Here is a 19378-nt window from a genome sequence, read left to right on the forward strand (position 1 = left end):
GTCAATCCTCTTTGGTATCCCTAATTTTACCATAATTTCTTGTTTCGGGGAGGAGATCACAAAAAATGCTTGTTTTTTTAAATTCTATAATCTGCCAATGGATCATCCGGGAATCTCTCATCTGGCAACTGATCACGGAATCCCGAATCATTTTGTATTTGGATGAGCTATTGGTCAATCTCGTCATCAATCTCTCTTTCCCCCTAGCATCTAGGCGTTATTCATCCAGACTGACATCAAGATTTTCTTCCTCATCATCATGATCAGACCCAACTATTGGTTCTTCAACTTCATCCAGATAGACATCCTCCACTTTTTCATTGTTGACGTGGTGAATGAGATGAATTCGAGCCAAGAATAATCCAGAAGCTATAAATATTTACATGTTACTATGTGCTTGTATTCGATTATGTTTTTTCTCCACCCAGTATACCCTTCCAGACATCGACAGTACCGCTCCTAGTTATTTCTTCTGTTTGATAGAGTGTTCAAAGAACAGAAAAAATATGATTTTGTGTTTCATTTCAATTTTCCGAAAAAGGCACTTTTAACGTGGATACCATAATTTGAATTGAAATACCATATTTAGTTACGTTGGCGCTATAATCGCCTACATTCAGGTTGGCAACGCTGCTGCAGCCACAAGTGCTTCATTTGACTAGGCTTTTCCGAGAGAGACAAAAAAAATACCATCATTCCACGGAAAATATCATCCCACGTGGGGGCACTGTTTAATTACGAGCTTACGTTATTTAAATATGTGTTCGTTGAGTTAAATTTCATATTACTACAATGGTACCGGTAAGTTTTATCTCTCAACAATCAAACAAACTGACAAATACTTCAATTAAATAATCAAATATAATTTTTTTCCATCGTCAGATATTGGCCATTTGTCTTTGTTTTTTTCCCCCTTTCTTCCTATATGCTTTTTTTCGGGAAGGGAAGGGGCGCCTACCATCCATTAGTAAATAGGAAAGATGGCAGCTGATTATTGCGCTTTTTCCCCCGTGGAAAAGAATCGGCAGACATTTTTTTCTGGAGAGTTAAACTTTACTGCGATTTGACAATGAATTTGACTATTATTTTCATACAATTTATAGGTTAAATTTTCACGACAGCGTGTGTTTTAGCACTTCTGAATGATTATTTTGAGGTTTTTAGGGTTTATTTTTAGTTTTTTGGGGTTTTAGAGAGTTTTAGGGATGCAATCATGAAACATTTACAGTTGAAGGTTCCATTAACTTTTTTTAACGTTTTTTTGAGGGTGTGAAAGGAGTCTGCTGTAGTTTCAGTGATTTATGTTTTTACTGTGATTTTAAACGATGAAGGTAAAGTTTGTGAACACTTATTGAGTGGAAGAATTTACAGATTCAATAAAAAAATTGAGAGAATACTTAGCTGCAATTTTCAGCAGCTTTTTAATTTTTCTTTTATGTCATTCTAATGCGCCCCAGGATTCTGAGAATCTTCAAACTTGCAATTATTAATCTATTAAGACGCAAAAATCTGTCTTTGAAATATATTTGTATTGTTGAGTTTTTGTTTTGACATGAAGTTGAGCAGAATCGGTCAACTAGTTCAACAATTATGATGATTTTATGCTTTTTCGTATAATTATTAAAAATAAATAATTAGAGCGAAATGTGCAAAAAATTTAAGTTTCATTGAATTTTGATTTTTTATTGTCCAGGCAATTGACGAAATAGAGCAGCGGGACCTGCCCCAGGCCCTTCGTCTCCTGGGTGAGATGAATGCAAACGTTCTACGTGTTAATCAACTTGTTGATAATATGTTAGTACGCGTAAAAAATGGGGAAGTGTCAACTGACAAGGGTTTGAGTTTCCTTGAGATAAAGTATCACATGTTGCTTTCTTATTTGATTAATCTTACGTACGTTGTATTGAGAAAATGCTCGGGTGAAAAAATTGAGGGTGATCCATCCATTGATCGTTTGGTGGAGATTAGAACGGTGTTGGAGAAAATCAGACCGATTGATCATAAGCTTAAGTATCAGATTGATAAGTTGGTGAAGACTGCTGTCACAGGAACCACCAGCCGTTCCGATCCCAGCAACTTTAGGGCTAATCCAGAAGCACTCGTGGCGAAGATTGATGGAAGTGATCAGGAGGACGAGACTGACGGGGAGGCAGATGCAGGGAAGAGCAATAAAGTCAGGAAGGCCGGGGTTTATGTACCACCTAAACTTACGGCTGTTCATTATGGTAAGGAATTAATATTCAGAAATAAAATTTCATTTGCTACAACCTATTCAATATAAAATCATTTTGATGTCATCAAAATGTGGTAAGATTTCGCGAGGTCCATCGAAGAACCACTGCAATATGCAAGTTTTCTCAGGATTCATTTATTATTTGGCCTAACAAAAAATGATTTGGAAAAATAAAAACCAAAGTTTGATCGATTTGAAGTTCTATTCCCCTATAGAAAAATCCGTGTCCGTAACCGAGGGTTACCCCTTGGTTTTTGCGTCAATTCTCGGCTTCTTCTTCGACATAGCATACACATGATATGCTCATTCGAAAGTTTATTAAATAACCTTCAAATTGACACCTGATTCATCTAAATTCGACCATCTTTCATTGACTTACAAGAGTTTTAGGCAAAAAATGAATTTTTATGGTTTACTTGAAAAATTAATTTTGGATGGATTTTTTGGTACTTCTAAGTAGACTAGACGGGAATATTCATACATCATTTTGAAGGGAACTTTATGCCCTTCAAAATGCTGTATGATAAATGTAATTTGCTCCAATTTTCATCGAGTTATTGTAGATTGTTTCCATTTTTTCCGTTATGTCACACCTCAAAAAGGACAGTTTTTACTATTTATCGAGGCCTTAGACTTGAACAACGGGGATTTATCATATGTCACTTTAAAGGTCTCATCGAGATCTTCAAATTCATATACTATATTATCTACCCCATCACCTAGGTTAATTGCTGTAAGCGATAATGTAACGATTTTAGCATGTCACGTTTTAAAAATCTCCATGTTTTTCCGTTGAATGGCCAATTCACTCGATTTGAGTTGGAATCTGTGAAGATATTTTATACTTATGTGAAAATATATTGAATTACCCAGGAATTGACTTCTAATTTACTAATTTAATTATCTTCATTTTTCATGCACTTATGAGAGTTTTTAGGCAAAAAAATTGAGTTGTTATGGTTGACCCTAAACATTGAGTTTGGTTGCCGTTTTCGGTACTTCCAAGTAGACTAGACGGGAATATTCATCCACTAATTTGAAGCACATTTTATGTTCTTCAAAATGATGTATGATAAGTATCATTTACTCCAATTTTCATTGTGTTATTGCAGATTATTTCCATTTTTTCGGTTATATCACACCTCAAAAATGACAGTTTTTACTATTTGTCGAAGCCTTAGACTTGACCAACGGGGATTTATCATATGTCAATTTGAAGCTCTCATCGAGATCTTCAAATTGATATCCTATATTATCTGCCCCATGACCTAAATCAATTGTTATAAGCGATAATGTAGCGATTTTAGCATGTCACTCTGAAAATTCCGTGTTTTTCCTCTTAAATAGCATGATTTGTTTGGTTTGTGTTGAAATCTGTGAAGATATCTCATTCTTAGCTCAAAATATATCAAATTATCTTGGAATTGATCCTTGATTTATCCAATTATCTCCATTTGTCATCGACTTTTTAGAGTTTTTATACGACAATGGAATTTTTATGGTTTACTTTAAAAATTCACTTCCGTTGGGGATTTTGGTACTTCTATGTCGACTGGATGGGAATATCCATACATAGTTTTGAAGGGCATTTTATATTCTTTAAAATGGTGTATGATAAATGTCATTTACTCCAACTTTCATTGAGTTATTGCAGATTATTTCCATTCTTCACGTTATGTCATACCTTAAAAATGACAGTTTTTACCATTTATCGAGGCCTTAGACTTGACCAATTGGAAGGTCTCATCGAGATCTTCAAATTGATACTCTGCATTATCTTCTCCATCACTTAAATCAATTGTTATAAGCGATAATGTAGCGATTTTAGCATGTCACATTTTGACAATTCCGTGTTTTTCCTCCTAAATAGCAATATTTTCTTGGTTTCTATTAGAATATGTGGATATATGCCATACCTAGGTGAAAATATATGAAATCGCCTACGAATTGACTCCTGATTTATTCAATTATCTTTAATTTTCAGTAACTTATGAAAGGTTCTATCCAAAAAATGAAATTTTACGATGTTACTGTAAATTCAGCCTGGATCGGTTTTTTCTGCAACTATCGGTCGAGCCAGTTAAACAATTCATATACCATCCCAAAGAATATTTATCGTTCTTCGAAATGATGCATAACAATCCTGATCCAATGGAATTCATATCCATTATTGCAGATTGTTTCCATTCTTTACGTTATGTCACACGTAAAAAATTACAATTTTTACCGTTTATCTAGGGTTCAGATTTGACTAAAGAGGATATGTCACATGTCAACTTGAAGGTCTCATCGAGATCTTCATATAGATACTTTATATTATCCATTCGATTCACAAGATGAATTGTTATAAACGATGATGTAACGATTTTAGCATGTCACGTATTGAAAAGTGCCAATTTCTTCCTCTCAATGACGAGACTTTCTCGGTTTCTGTCCAAATCTATGGAGATATTCCATACTAAGCGGCAAATACATTGAATTACTTCAGTCTGATTCATTCATTTATCTGCAATTTCCATTCATTTATAAAAGATCCTATTCAGAAAATAAATTTCCATGATTTTATCCTAAAGTCAGTTTGGATTGGATTTTCTGAAACGAATAAAACTCATCATATACCATTTTGAAGGGTATTTATTTTTCTTCAAAATGATGCATAATATTTCTGATCCCCAATAGGGCAATTCGTAATCGTGACGCTGGTCCTTTTTTGGGTTTGCATGCTAATTCCGTCCTCCCTTTTTGATAAACCATATATATTTTATACTCAAATTGATATGAGAATTATTGGATTCTGGTCATTTCTCATTCTCAGTATGGAACTTATAGGCAGAAAATTGTTATTTTTCTTCATTTTTTTTTCTTTTATTGCAAGAAAATTGTTTTTTCGCGTCCAACTTGAAAATTTAACTTTGGCTGGATTTTTCTATTTCTTTGAATTGAATCAGCAGGAAAGTTAATGTATCATCTTGAAGGGTATAATTGGCTCTTCAAATTGTGATGTATAGAATACGATTTGATTGAATTTTCAGGAATTTATTGGAGATTGTTGCTGTTTCGAAGCTTATGTCACACCCCAAAATTCGATCTTTTCATTCATTTTTGGACCTTTGTACTTGGCCAATGTAGATTTATTATACACCAACTTAAAGTTCTCAATGACGTCTTCAAAATTACGTATAATTTTTCTTCATTCCGTCCACTTGATCCATTGTTATAGGTAATTGTTTCGAATTTGGCATGTCACAAATTGAAAATTTCACATTTTCTCATCGTTTTGTCCTGAATTATTATTTTCTGACTTGATTATCAGTAGAAATCGCATATCAGGTGTGAAGCTCATTTTTCGCAGACTCATGAGAATTTTTGGCAAACATTTATTCCTCAATGGATTATTCGAAAATTCAAATTGCGATGGATTTTCTAGCGCTTTGAGTCGAATCAGCGGAGAAATCAATAGGTCATCCTTAGAGGGCATTTTTCGTTCTTCCAATTGTGACGATGCGGGTTTTATGCTATATGGTGTATGTGTCAGATTTTGTAAGTCACAAATTGGAAAGTTGTTATTTCAGTGTTTTGTCCCGAGCTGGTGTCTTTCTCGTAGAATAACTCGTAGAAATATCCGACATGAAGCTCATTGAATAAACTCCAAGTCGAGAGATTAACCACTTTATTTCAGCCATTTTTCGCAGACTTATAAAAGTTTTAGGCGAAAATTGATATTTCTATTGAAAAAAAAATCACTATGACTTGTTTGGATATACTCAATCCAAATTAATGAAATCTGTTTGGTATGGTTCTTGATTTATTTGAATCTGAATCGGTTCGATTAGGGGCTTAATATTCAATTTGAATCAAGAATGTTTTTCTGTGTATAGATAGTACATTGGTTCCATTCGCTGGGATCATTGCAATTTTGATGTAGTCACTTATTGGTGCAGTTGTCAAGTGACTTCGATCAGTCGATGCAATCAAGAATTTGACTCAAGAATTCGAGAATGAAGAACAGATACAAATTTTTGCATCAGTTCTTTAGTATCTAATTCAGTATCAGAACCATGCAGCTTAACTAGCGCGCGCGAAGCGCGCGTCTTGCCTAGTTTCATTAAAAAATAATTCTACATTTTGCTGGATTATTTTTAGATGGAGATGAAACAATGATGGAAAAATTACGTAAGGCTGGTGAGCGTGCACGAAGACGTTTAGTATCAGGCGCTGTACTTCGCGAGCTGAAGGAAGAGTATTTGGATGCACCAATCGAAGACACCCAGGGTGGTGAAAAACAGATTAGTTTAGGACGTGAAAATAAACGAAAAATTGAGTTTGAGGAGAACTATATGACACGTTTGCCGGTGACGAAACAGGAAAAACACCGTAGTCGTCAAATTTCCACGCTTGGACAGCTTGGTGACGAAATAACGAACTTTGGAGGATCATCATCAGTTTCCATGAAAAAACCCAAAGCCGCCAAGGGCAAAGGGAAGACAAGTGGGTTTTCTTGTTACACTCCTTTTTGCTTTTTAATATTTCATGTGAATTATTTTTCAAATATGATTATTCTTCAAGAGCGATTTGAAGAATAATCTCTGAATTAAATTTGTCTCATTTTGCCTCTCTACCTCCTATGGAAGCATAATTGGAAAAAAGAATTGATTATTTTTTTTTGTATTGTTTCTACAGGTTTTAAGAAGAAACGACACTATTAAATTGTTTTTTTTTCGCAAGGACACTCGTCGTTAATCGTTTAAAGGTAAACCAAAAAAAGCAAAATTATTTAAAAAAACTTTGATAAAACTCGTATGCAAGACTTCTGGTAAATACTCTTGAAACTACTAAATTATAGTAATTAACGGAATAAATTTAGGGGTAAAAAAATGGATCGAATTCAAGAAATGAAAACACACAAACAACAGAGAAGCAGAGAACGTACATTATAATTTTTTTATTAAAAATAATCCAAACCCATAACAGATGAAAATAATTAGGGGTAAAAAAATGGATCGAATTCAAGAAATGAAAACACACAAACAACAGAGAAGCAGAGAACGTACATTATAATTTTTTTATTAAAAATAATCCAAACCCATAACAGATGAAAATAATTAGGGGTAAAAAAATGGATCGAATTCAAGAAATGAAAACACACAAACAACAGAGAAGCAGAGAACGTACATTATAATTTTTTTATTAAAAATAATCCAAACCCACAACAGATGAAAATAATCATTGTTTCCCATCATTAAACAAATCTGTGGGAATCATATCTTCAGACTGTTCTGAAGAAAACGAATATTTTCAGAAACTGAAACGCCCACAATTTGTTCATTCAATTACAGACATGGAAACAAAAATGTTTGGATAATCACTTGAAGGACTAAACAAAATTATACAGTTAAAAACACATGTCTTAGGATTTTATCGCTGTTCTAGGCTATAGAAATAAGAAAAAAATAATAATGTAGTTAATAGTTTTACGATTATTCGTACTTTTACGTTTGCAAATTTCTCTTCTGGTAAAATCAACAAAATACACAAACATGTTGAGGCTACATTTTCGGTGTCGTTGGTCAAGGCTTCCGTTATGTTTATCATCGATTTTTAAGTTTCAAATTTTCTTTTTTACTATTTCAAGTTTTGCACCTATTATCGCTGTGTTTAACATTACGAGTTAATTTGTTACGTATTTATCATTAAAAGTATAATGAAGGCAAAAACGTAAAAGATAACGGGGACGTGTCAAAATTCAAAATTAAACAAAACAAAGTGAAAGGTCAAAATTTCAAGTTTATTCTATGTGTAATTCTACATGGGTTTCAAAGTTTTTTTAGTTTCCTCTGGGTGTATTGACGTGTGACATTGAGAAACAAACAAAAACTCTTGTAATCAAATAATACATAAAAAGCAAGATGAAAAAACCTGCAGAACGAAAGCAACGTTTGTTTCCGAAGATGAAAGAAAAAAAATGGCTCAATTACTAACAGATAATTATATTTTTTACAAAGTGTTCATCGAATATTGAGCCATCCAAATGCCACCCGCCATTCCACTTCTATTAATCTATGAAGACGATTCCAATGTGATAAAAAAAATAATAATTGAAAGAGTAGCGAGGAAAAGTGAAAAAAATGATAATACAAATAAAAATCGAAAATCAGTCAAAAGAGCGGTTTTAAATGCTGATGACTCTTTTTTTACGAAATCGGCAGTTTCAGACAATTTTATAAATAAAAACAAGTGAAGAGCAAGAAAGATCTTGATAAACAAAAAATGTCAATACACGAGTCCAAGTTATTTACTCTCCCATGACAGGGTTTAATGCAATTGAAGAAGTAAACAAAATGAATAAAAGTAAAATTAAAATGTTATAGGTAAACCGCACCGAGTGGTCAATAGAATTGTATTTTTTTCAATAGAGAAAAGTATGAGAAAAATGGTAACATAAAGTCAACTAAAAATGTGGTAACGAGTTGGATGAGTATTGAATCGCAGAGGCCTGGAAATATCCAAAATAAGTGAAAGAGAATTAATTAAGGAATAATGTTCCAAACATATCGGCAGTTGAAACTGGTATTAAACGAAATAATAAACAAAATGAAATGGTAACAATATTGATTGAATACTAGCTCATAAGCACCAACTTGAAGACAGAAACAAAAATGAAATAAAAATGCAAATGAAAATTGTTTTTATCCTCGTTGTTTGTCTTTATTAATTAAAAATCCAAATATTATCTTCGCTTAAGACTGTTATTATCAAACAGAAAGTTATTATCGTGCCAAGTGAACTCTGAGAAACTATTTTACTGCCATTCACATCCACAGAAAAATACGAAATAATCTAATATGAATAAATCATTTGAATCAGTAGGAAAGTGATTGCAGAAGAAAAAATCAACACAAATTTGCAGATTATTTTACAAATATCTCGGAGGTGAGCTGGTGAAGGAATTTCGAAGTACATATTTTATTGCTCACAAAAATTTCTCTCAACAAGGCCTAACAATTCTCTCTACACTCACTAATTTCTGAGATTTTCACAAAATCCGCTTCTGCAATTTGACTTTTTATTGTACACTTAATTCCACTATGGCTCATTCAGATGATTTTAAGGAGTTAATGATTCTTTTAAGGATATCCAATTGTCTTTTACAGTTTGGTACAGATCACACTATAGATTCATTTTTAATCAACAAATTTGTCAATTAAATTGCGTGAGAAAAATTTGAAAAAAATCATGAATATTCATTAAAATTATATTTTGCACAGAATTATTATTTTTTTCAACATTTGGTGTTGATAAATAAATAATTTCAATTCCTTAAACTTTCGGAAACTTAATTTTGTTAAGCATAAAATCGATTTCTTGTATAATTCTGAATAAATTTGTTACCATTCCGAATAAATAATTTTTGTGGTGGAAAATTGTTTATCAATTATTTATAGACAATGCTAATGATTTTCAAAAATTGCAACTTTTTAATTGTTTCATTAAACTTCCTTCGAAAGTAAACTTTCTAATTTTTTTCAGATTTTTAAAATGTTTTCTAACGGTTTAATGCCAAAATTCGAACATTCAGATCTGCAAAGTTTATAAATAATAAAATTGTAAAAAGCTCGGATGTTCGACAATAAAAGTAGATAAGCATTTCGCTGAGGAAAATATTGTCAAAGTGCTTGGATATCCTTAACAGAGTAAAAGAACGCTTTTGACGATAGATACAACTGATTTACAGTGTAAAAATGAAATGAGTCAAACGAATTAATGAATGAAATAATGACTAATGAATTTAAAAAAGATGGAAAATAATCGATTAATGCTGCCAAAGCCACCACAATATTGTCGAGGCGGATGTAATACTAATGATAATAAGAAATTACTTGTAAAGATAGATTTTTGAGATATGAAAAGTGACGAGAAATGAGACATTAAAATTTTTCAGTTCTTTATTGAACAGAGTATTGCTTTAAGCATTTTTCAACAATTTTTTTCCCTAACGTTATTGAATTAACGCTGCATTTGCAATGGCGCAGAGTTGTATAATTTTTATCATTGAATACTATTGAAGAAAGATTATTGAAAAATAATTTTGAAATTTGGAATGACTTAATTGAAGTAAGTGAGCAAAATGTCGATTATTATTAATTGATTGATAACGATATGTAGAAAAAACTTCTTACTGACTGAATAAAACGTTTTGAATGTAACCTTTGTTTATTAACTTTATTCTGTAGTAGTGTCGACCATACAAAGTAATATTTTTTACTGAATATAGAAGACTGCGAGCTTTATTCATTGATACTGTAACGTGTTATTCACGTTATAAATCATTTTATGGTTTTATGGAAACAGTCACGTGACTTTTCTATTGTTAATTTAGCCGCCACCAGTCTTGAAATCAAACCTTACAACGAAAGTCATTTTTGAGAATGATTATATTGTATTGATTCATGTTTGTATGAAATCCCTCCACGCTCATTGGACCTATTGGCCGGAGGCCTTTGGTGGATTTCGAGGGACATCGAAGGATTTCGCTAATTAATTTTGATTTTGTAAGGGCAAGATTTCTGATCTTTGGCATCTCGGACGAATTTTAGAGTCTTTTGAGTTACGTCTCGCAAGGGACTTTGTATTATCTAGTTTAAGTTTTGAGATGCGATCTTGTGCGCCCAATAAATTTTTCCCTTTGAGTCATCAGATTTTTAATTGGCTTAAACTCTCGTTCACGTTTTTTCGCATTTGTCCTTTCGTTTTCCTAGCGTATTTTTTGCTTATTTGAATCATTTTTCCGATGAGAATTATGTGATATTGTAGGAGTTTCGTTACCTGTAGAAATTGATTTATTTTACTTAGATTGCAAACAGACTCTCATCGTTGTGAATTTTCGTATTTAATCCAAAATTGATTTGTGATTCATTTTAGTGAGTCGTGAGCAATGAGAGCAAAGAGGGTTGAATGGCATAAAAATCAAAAACCATCACTTTCTATCATATTATAAAAATTATGAAAAGATCTAAATCCAAAGAATAGAATTGTGTGACTGAAAATACCAAAGAATTCCTCCGAGTTATAATCACCAATACATGCCTTCAGAATAGAAATGATGATGTCGAATCGAATGATGAATTCAATCTTTGTGTGTCAGAATCTTATTAGTAGAAAGTGCCGTTGCTTATCCGATGCCTAAAATCAGATAAACCGTCTTCCGATATGGACGTTTATTTTATAAAAAAATTGTTTTTCAGAATAATGAAAGAGTGCCTCAATGACATGGATTGGAATATACTAGGGATATGCTTCTAGATCAATTGAAATTTTATATTTCTTGAAGTTCATATATTCTCACCGCAGAGGTATTGGAAAGAAATAAAGCAAACTGGGTGAAATGAGATGCAGGTTCAATGAATGATTTTGAACTGGACGAAGCCAGGATCGGCTGATGGGGGTCGAAAGCTATGGAAGCGATTGAGAATTCCGGAATATTACGAGATGATCACGGAAGAAAATTAATTCTCTATCGAAACAATTTTTGGAGATGTTTCACCAGACCCACCGATCTTTGAAAGTCGAACAAATTCGGCAGAAAATGATTTTCACGCTGTGCATACTGCATTGTTTGCACTGTATTATTTCACACTCGGTTTCACCGTCCTGAAAAATCTTCCTCATATATTCCTGAAACTTATGGTTTTTCATCCAGCTGTAGAGACCTTTTGTGTCATGTACTAAGCTTTTGAAAAAAAAAAAATAATAATGGGACTGGTATTTCTTCCTGAACCCTTGCTTCCTCGAGATGAGTTTCTAATCACATTTTACCCTGGAACAGCCTCGAGATGGTCACTACCACTAGCATAATACAGCTGGAGCTTCCTCTTCTTCTGGTGCCCGTGAATCAACGGAATGAAAAAGTGATGACTCTAAATGAATAATTCCTTTCAGGATTCACGTTATCTCGTATATGTAGGGGAGAGTGGGGTAAAATGGACACTTTAGACTTTTGTTTTAATTACTCATAACTCAGAAACTAATTTATCAATTCAGTTCAGTTTAGGCTCATCACAAAGGGAAAGAATTGCTCTTTGCAATGAAAAAAAAAAATTAAATTTTATTAACATTTCAAACCGTCATTAACATTTTTAAAAAAGTCAAAAGTGTCCATTTTACCCCAACCTCCGCTATACTGGTCAGGTGGTTCAACTCCTTGATGAATTTATTCTGGAGCTGTCACATGGGTTCAATCAGTCTTGAACAGTGTGATTGTACTACTACTGTAGATCTAAAAAACATAGGAGCGGGGAAAATGATTTGTCATTTATCGTTGCATTTTTTTCGATCGTCATCTTCTCAGTGTCACTTCCACACAATTGATTACGATTATACTCGGACGAATAATGCTCCGTTATAAGTTCAATTATGTTTTTTTGTAGTATTCACTCCACGTTCATTAAAAAAACACAAATTGAATAACAAAAGAACTTAAGTCTGAGATACTTATTTATTAAACCAATTTTCTAACCTCCAAACGTGCTCGGAAATGATTTAAAGGGCCCGGAGTGGGAAGTGGTGGGGGGAGTACCTCTCGGTAAGACAGACCCGATAAACATTATTTATTATCAGTTGAAAAAATGAACGGATGAATTTGGTGTTGGACCACCATTGGGACCGCTAGTTACCGATGGCGGCGCTCGTTTTCACCAATATGGACGATTTTAGGCTTCTCATATACACGCTAACACAAGCCAAAATTGGGTTGTACACTGTGTGCAGCCCAATATCCGCCATTCATAGCTGGAGTTTTGATATTTAGCGTTTCCAATTGACCACCACAGGATTCTACATATAAATTCATATGTTGAATTTTTCAAAAAGATGCATCCCTCCCGCTGGCTGTAGGTGAAATTTTTGATTATTTATGATTAATTGATTTTTACCACCAAAAAGCTAAAAGTGGACTACCTTTGACCACCTTCGAACCACCAAGCGATTGCAATAATCTAAATTTGCATTCCCCCCTTCCCCCTGCTATCTGTAAGTAGCTATGCCGGCAACGGCAACTCAAACCTCCACAATAACAAAAACAAAGTAAATATCCGGAGCACAGTGAGTTTAGGAAAATGATTGCATAATTTAGAAAAAATATGTATTTAATTATCACTGACGGTGCTGATGAGTTGGCAAGTATTGGAGTATTTTGTATTTTCTTCGTCTCGGTAAATATTCAATCATTTTGAGAATGAGTTATTCTGGAGAGGGAAATTGTCAAAAGACAGATTGCCATAGATTTTCTCAACTATACAGAAGTCTCTTAACATAAACTCCGAAAATTACGCATTCCATAATNTAGGTAAATATATAGTATCACTCCCCCCCCTCCGATTTCGTTCAAATTTACAGGGATGGTAGTATTCCCCGAGATTAGATAATCCCTGAAATATTAGGTGTCGGAAACAATTAGGAGGGAAGTTATGGAACAATGAATGTCACTTACCTTCCCGCTCTCTGCGCTACCCGGGGCCAACGACGTGGACGTGGCGGTTTCTGGCCCCTCAGACAACACATGTTGATACATTTAGAGACAACGGATAAACACAGAGATGGTATGAATGTATAATATACAATGGCCCAACAACGGTCTTTCTCAATTTAACACCGCCGCCCTTCATACGGCTAATTTTATATAAAATCAATAATAGCATAAATTTAATAAATTATTAATATTATCAAATTTAAACTTTCCTTTTTAAAAGAGAGAGATCCGTTGCTACGACACAGTACATTACGCGGGGGGAGGGTTGACATTCGGAGGGTATGTACGAGCGACAGTACTGAAAAAGGTTTCAATTCTGTCCGGATAATCAATCGCTCTCTTAAAGAGGTACTCACATAGTATCCATGAAAATGCTGTTCCCTCGCTCCGAATTTCGGGATGGTGGATTTCAAATCTCTCCAGGATCTCTCTATGTTCTCTGTGTGTGTGCTCCAGACACAGGGTCCACAAAATTGATAGAATGGTTGACTGTGAGGTGGTTGTATCCCAAGGCATTGAGCGTTGCATACGACCTCCACTGATCAGAGATGACAGTCGTCCCGGGCCTAATCCATCCTTCTATAATATCCAGTAAGGTGCGTGCTGTCCTGTCCTCCACGACGCATACAGCATGAGACTTGGTCTGTCTTTCGTATGCGCCAAATATCCATCTTCCCTCAACTATACGTCCTCGATTGTATTTACGATGGCCTACGTGGGTCTCATCAATTTCAACGATTATGCCAGGTCCACCCAACATAACTGAATGCTCCTCACACCAGTCAATTAAGGTTTCCCTAACATAATTGGACCAATCTACCACCGTGTTAGGAGACATACTTAGTTCAAACTCTAAGAATGCCTGCCTTGGTGGATTTACCAACAGATAATGAATCTAATAGCTGTTACCAGGGGGATGTGGATGTTCCAGAACCACGAGCCATGATACAGGCACACGTACCCGTCACACTTAGCACTGATCTTCTTCCTATGGGTATTATACGAAGTTATCTTCTTATGGCACCGGAACGCTCTCTTCTGATCATCGTAGGTCATATTGGCACCGCACTTAGGACACAAAACCTCACTAATCAACACTTGACGATCCTGCAAGAATTTGATAACTCTCGGCGGGTCACGGCACAATTCATCAATATCAAATAAGCGCATGTTAACAGGGCGGTTGAAAACACGGCACTGAACAGAGGACCCAGGTAGTCGCTCTCGGCAGTTGAATTGCCCCGATGTCTCATTGTTGACATCGTTACATATCCTTAATCCGGTCATTGTCCGAAATACAGAGGGATACTCACAATTCTACATATCTATCAGATTTTCCGACGCCTTAACTTTAATTCACCGAAGGAATTACTTAATTATCTCAATTGGTTGTCAAGATATTCGCAAAAATGTGGGGGGGAGCGTTTCTATATATTTACCGTTTTGAGGTTTTTTCACATCAATTCCTAAAATCATTTCAGTAGAAACAAAATCTGCTGGCAAAATTTGTTTAGAAAACTTTCCTCAATTTTTTTTATTGATTGAATATGAGGATAAAAGAATAATATTTGAAACTTTTAATTTAGACAGATTCTATCAGAAAAACTTTCTATTTTCTTTTTATAGGATTTTCCAAACTACTTTGGCTATTGAACAGTTTGTTTATTTTTATTAGAGTGTAAAGTAACTGACAAAGGCTTTTATCTGTAATTAAATGAATTCTGCAAGTTTCTTCCATTTGCAGAGAAAGATATTGATCTTTGCAAATTTTTGTTGCAGATATCGGGCGAAACATCTGACAGACTAAGCATTTTCACAAAATTCAGGGGTGAATTGAATGAACTACCAAAATGAATGATCTGGGCTAAGTGGGTCAGAAAAAAATTGAATAAGATTTTCTGGAAATTTCAAATGTTTAATTCAATTCCCCAAAACGGCCGTAGAATTTCGATTATCTTGAGAACTACAATAGTCAAAACCTCAAATCAGAATTCATAATGAAGCTAGGAAAATCTCCAATCCCACCCACCCTTTATGAATCCGTTTTGCCACAGGATTCCACCCAAAACCCCACAAAATCACATTTCTGTCCAAGATTCGGTTTCGCTGATTATCTCGATAAAGAATGCTCCGACACATCACCAGCATCTTTCTGGATCAGGAACTCCCGTATGGACTCTCTGACGTGATCAACCCCCACCCCTTGCCCCCAGAATTCCAAAAAAAATGTCAAGAAGTTTAATTCGATTCCCCAAAATGTCCATAGAATTTAGATCCTCTCAAGAACTTCAATAGTGAGAACCTCAAATCAGAATTCATAATGAAGCCAGGAAAATTTCCAATCCCACCCACCCTTTATGAACCCGTTTTGCCCCAGGATTACCTCAAAAACCCCACGAAATCACATTTCTGTCCAAGATTCGGTTTCACTGATTATCTCGAGAACGAATGCTCCAAGAGACATCACCAGCTTCTTTTTGGATCAGGAACTCCCCTGTGGACTCCCTGACATGACCCACTCCTACCCAATTGACAACAGCACATACAGTTTAAAAAATATCATGACATTACACTCAATCGTTTTTATTCCTGCATTATTTCTAAATGTTGTTTTTTTTATCATCATTTTTTGTTCGTTTTTTTAGACTGGACGTTGGCGAGTATCCATCTCAGCCACAATTTTTGTGCTTTGTTTTCAATCTCTCTTCCTCCGTTCCAGATTTCAATGATTTTTTCCTTTTGAATAGCCATCTGGGTATTGATGTCTACGATGTGTCTATCTATCTCTTCCAGCTTCCCTGTTTGCCTAAAAGAAACAGAAGATAAGAAACGTCAATTACTCTCATGACATATTCTATCGTTAGTGGAGTCCTGAAAACGTTTTCAACACCAAAATAACATAGAAACAACAATGATTAACCAGGGCCAGGCAAAAATTTGCCCACAATTGCTTTGTGCAGATGGGCCAATTCTAAATGCAAAAAAAATCAACCCATAGATCTCTGTCCTCGCTTCACGTATGACAAAATTTTAATAGAAAAACTTAGCGATTCCGTTAGACAATTCTATTGGTTTTCTGTAGAAATCCCATTAGTTTTTGGCCGTTTCTTTTAAAATGTTCAATTGAAAATATCCTATAGAAACTCAATATGATTCGATTTTTCTATACAACTTATTCTATTGAAATATTTTCTATTGAAATTTCTTCGGCTCAAATTTTCTAAGTTTTTTTGTTTCATTTTCTTGAAAGGAAGAAAAGAAAAATTGAATGAAGAAAACTTCAATGAAGAAAATTCGAGAAAATTCAATAGAAAATATTTCAATAGAATAAGTTGTATAGAAAAATCGAATTCTATTGAATTTTTCTATCCAATATTTCTACAAACGGGTTCATAAAGGGTGGGTGGGATTGGAAATTTTCCTGGCTTCATTATGAATTCTGATTTGAGGTTCTCACTATTGAAGTTCTTGAGAGGATCTAAATTCTATGGACATTTTGGGGAATCGAATTAAACTTCTTGACATTTTTTTTTTAATTCTGGGGGCAAGGGGTGGGGGTTGATCATATCAGGGAATCCATACGGGAGTTCCTGATCCAGAAAGAAGCTGGTGATGTGTCGGAGCATTCTTTATCGAGATAATCAGCGAAACCGAATCTTGAACAGAAATGTGATTTTGTGGGGTTTTTAGTGGAATCCTGCGGCAAAACGGGTTCATAAAGGGTGGATGGGGTTGGAGATTTTGCTAGCTTCATTATGAATTCTGATTTGAGGTTTTGACTATTGTAGTTCTCAAGATAATCGAAATTCTGCGGCCGTTTTGGGGAATTGAATTAAATATTTGAAATTTCCAGAAAATCTTATTCAATTTTTTTCTGACCCACTTAGCCCAGATCATTCATTTTGGTAGTTCATTCAANGTGAAAATGCTTAGTCTGTCAGATGTTTCGCCCGATATCTGCAACAAAAATTTGCAAAGATCAATATCTTTCTCTGCAAATGGAAGAAACTTGCAGAATTCATTTAATTACAGACAAAAGCCTTTGTCAGTTACTTTACACTCTAACAAAAATAAACAAACTGTTCAATAGCCAAAGTGGTTTGGGAAATACTATAAAAAGAAAATAGAAAGTGTTTCTGATAGAATCTGTCTAAATTAAAAGTTTCAAACATTATTATTCTTTTATTCTCATATTCAATCAATAAAAAAAAATTGAGAAAAGTTTTCTAAAGAAAATTTTGCCAGCAGATTTTGTTTCTACTGAAATGATTTTAGGAATTGATGTGAAAAGACCTCTTATGTAGTTGATAAAATATTCATAAGAAATCTTTCTCTTTTCACTTTCCCCTTTAAAATCATTCGTTACTAAAATAATTGAAGACTTGCCAAGACGAATACCTTGATTTCTCTTAGCTATAAGTACCATGAAGGTGAATATCATAAATATATTCAGGTGAATTATTCAATTCTTTCTCGCATCCAATGGCTTCTGATTATTTAGTTTGTTTGTTGATTCAATTCACTATAGAGCATCTGATCGAAATTGTCAGTTTCTTCTCGATGTTTCGCCCCCATATGTGCAATGTAAATTGACAAGAATGGATATTTTAAGAATTCTGCTAAAAAAAAACTTTATCAGTTACTTTACATTCAAATGAAATAAACAAACCCTTTAACAAAAAAAAAATCGTTCAGAAAATTTCATGAATAGCAAATAGAAGTTATTTCTGATAGTCTGTCTGAATCAAAAGTTTCAAATATTATTATCCTTTTATTTTCATATTGCATCAATAACAAAATTGAGAAAAGTTTTCATTCAACAATGATATTGTCAATAGATTATGGAATGCGTAATTTTCGGAGTTTATGTTAAGAGACTTCTGTATAGTTGAGAAAATCTATGGCAATCTGTCTTTTGACAATTTCCCTCTCCAGAATAACTCATTCTCAAAATGATTGAATATTTACCGAGACGAAGAAAATACAAAATACTCCAATACTTGCCAACTCATCAGCACCGTCAGTGATAATTAAATACATATATTTTTCTAAATTATGCAATTTTTTTCCTAAACCCACTGTGCTCCGGATATTTACTTTGTTTTTGTTATTGTGGAGGTTTGAGTTGCCGTTGCCGGCATTGAAAATCCGTCCAAATTCCCCCACTCTACCCAATCACTGGAGCACGAACTAAAACCATCGAGGTACGAACCGCCCGTTCGTTTCGGTCCTATACTCACCCATTCAAAGTTAGCCACTCATTACCATAATTATTGATTTTTGACGAATGCAATCGATAGTTCGTCAATTGTTCTTGATTGGTCGAGGATTTTCAGCGTTTGTTCCCCAGCCAATTATTTATAATTGATTTTTTATTTTTCCCTTCCATGTTTCCNTCGAAATTCTGCGGCCGTTTTGGGGAATTGAATTAAATATTTGAAATTTCCAGAAAATCTTATTCAATTTTTTTCTGACCCACTTAGCCCAGATCATTCATTTTGGTAGTTCATTCAATTCACCCCTGAATTTTGTGAAAATGCTTAATCTGTCAGATGTTTCGCCCGATATCTGCAAAATTTGCAAAGATCAATATCTTTCTCTGCAAATGGAAGAAACTTGCA

The 19378-nt window shown here is 34.2% G+C and overlaps 1 protein-coding gene across 3 annotated transcripts; it reads left to right on the forward strand.

Annotated features, from left to right (window-relative positions):
- The first annotated feature begins 669 nt into the window (after positions 1-669).
- LOC107045873 (neuroguidin) lies at positions 670-8922 on the forward strand. 3 transcript variants are annotated; one of them, XM_015268278.1, is made up of 5 exons: positions 670-801; positions 1694-2225; positions 6377-6721; positions 6914-6983; positions 7098-8922. In XM_015268278.1, the coding sequence occupies exons 1-4, from the start codon at positions 793-795 to the stop codon at positions 6937-6939; spliced, it is 912 nt and encodes a 303-aa protein (XP_015123764.1). In that variant the 5' UTR covers positions 670-792; the 3' UTR covers positions 6940-6983; positions 7098-8922. The 3 variants fall into 3 exon arrangements, with proteins under 3 accessions (XP_015123764.1, XP_015123763.1, XP_015123765.1); XM_015268277.1 differs by having other exon boundaries at positions 6914-8922; XM_015268279.1 differs by lacking the exon at positions 670-801 and adding an exon at positions 995-1331 and having other exon boundaries at positions 6914-8922.
- The last annotated feature ends 10456 nt before the right edge of the window (positions 8923-19378 follow it).

This window comes from Diachasma alloeum, unplaced genomic scaffold (genome assembly GCF_001412515.2).
Source record: "Diachasma alloeum isolate Michigan unplaced genomic scaffold, Dall2.0 Dall_scaffold_01096, whole genome shotgun sequence".
NCBI lineage: Eukaryota > Metazoa > Arthropoda > Insecta > Hymenoptera > Braconidae > Diachasma > Diachasma alloeum.

What these genes read in the sequence shown, in the direction of transcription:
- LOC107045873 (XM_015268277.1), top strand. An exon ending in ACTTACGGCTGTTCATTATG is followed by an intron (nt 2,226 to 6,376) that starts GTAAGGAATTAA and finishes GATTATTTTTAG; the next exon opens with ATGGAGATGAAACAATGATG. An exon ending in CAAGGGCAAAGGGAAGACAA is followed by an intron (nt 6,722 to 6,913) that starts GTGGGTTTTCTT and finishes TTGTTTCTACAG; the next exon opens with GTTTTAAGAAGAAACGACAC.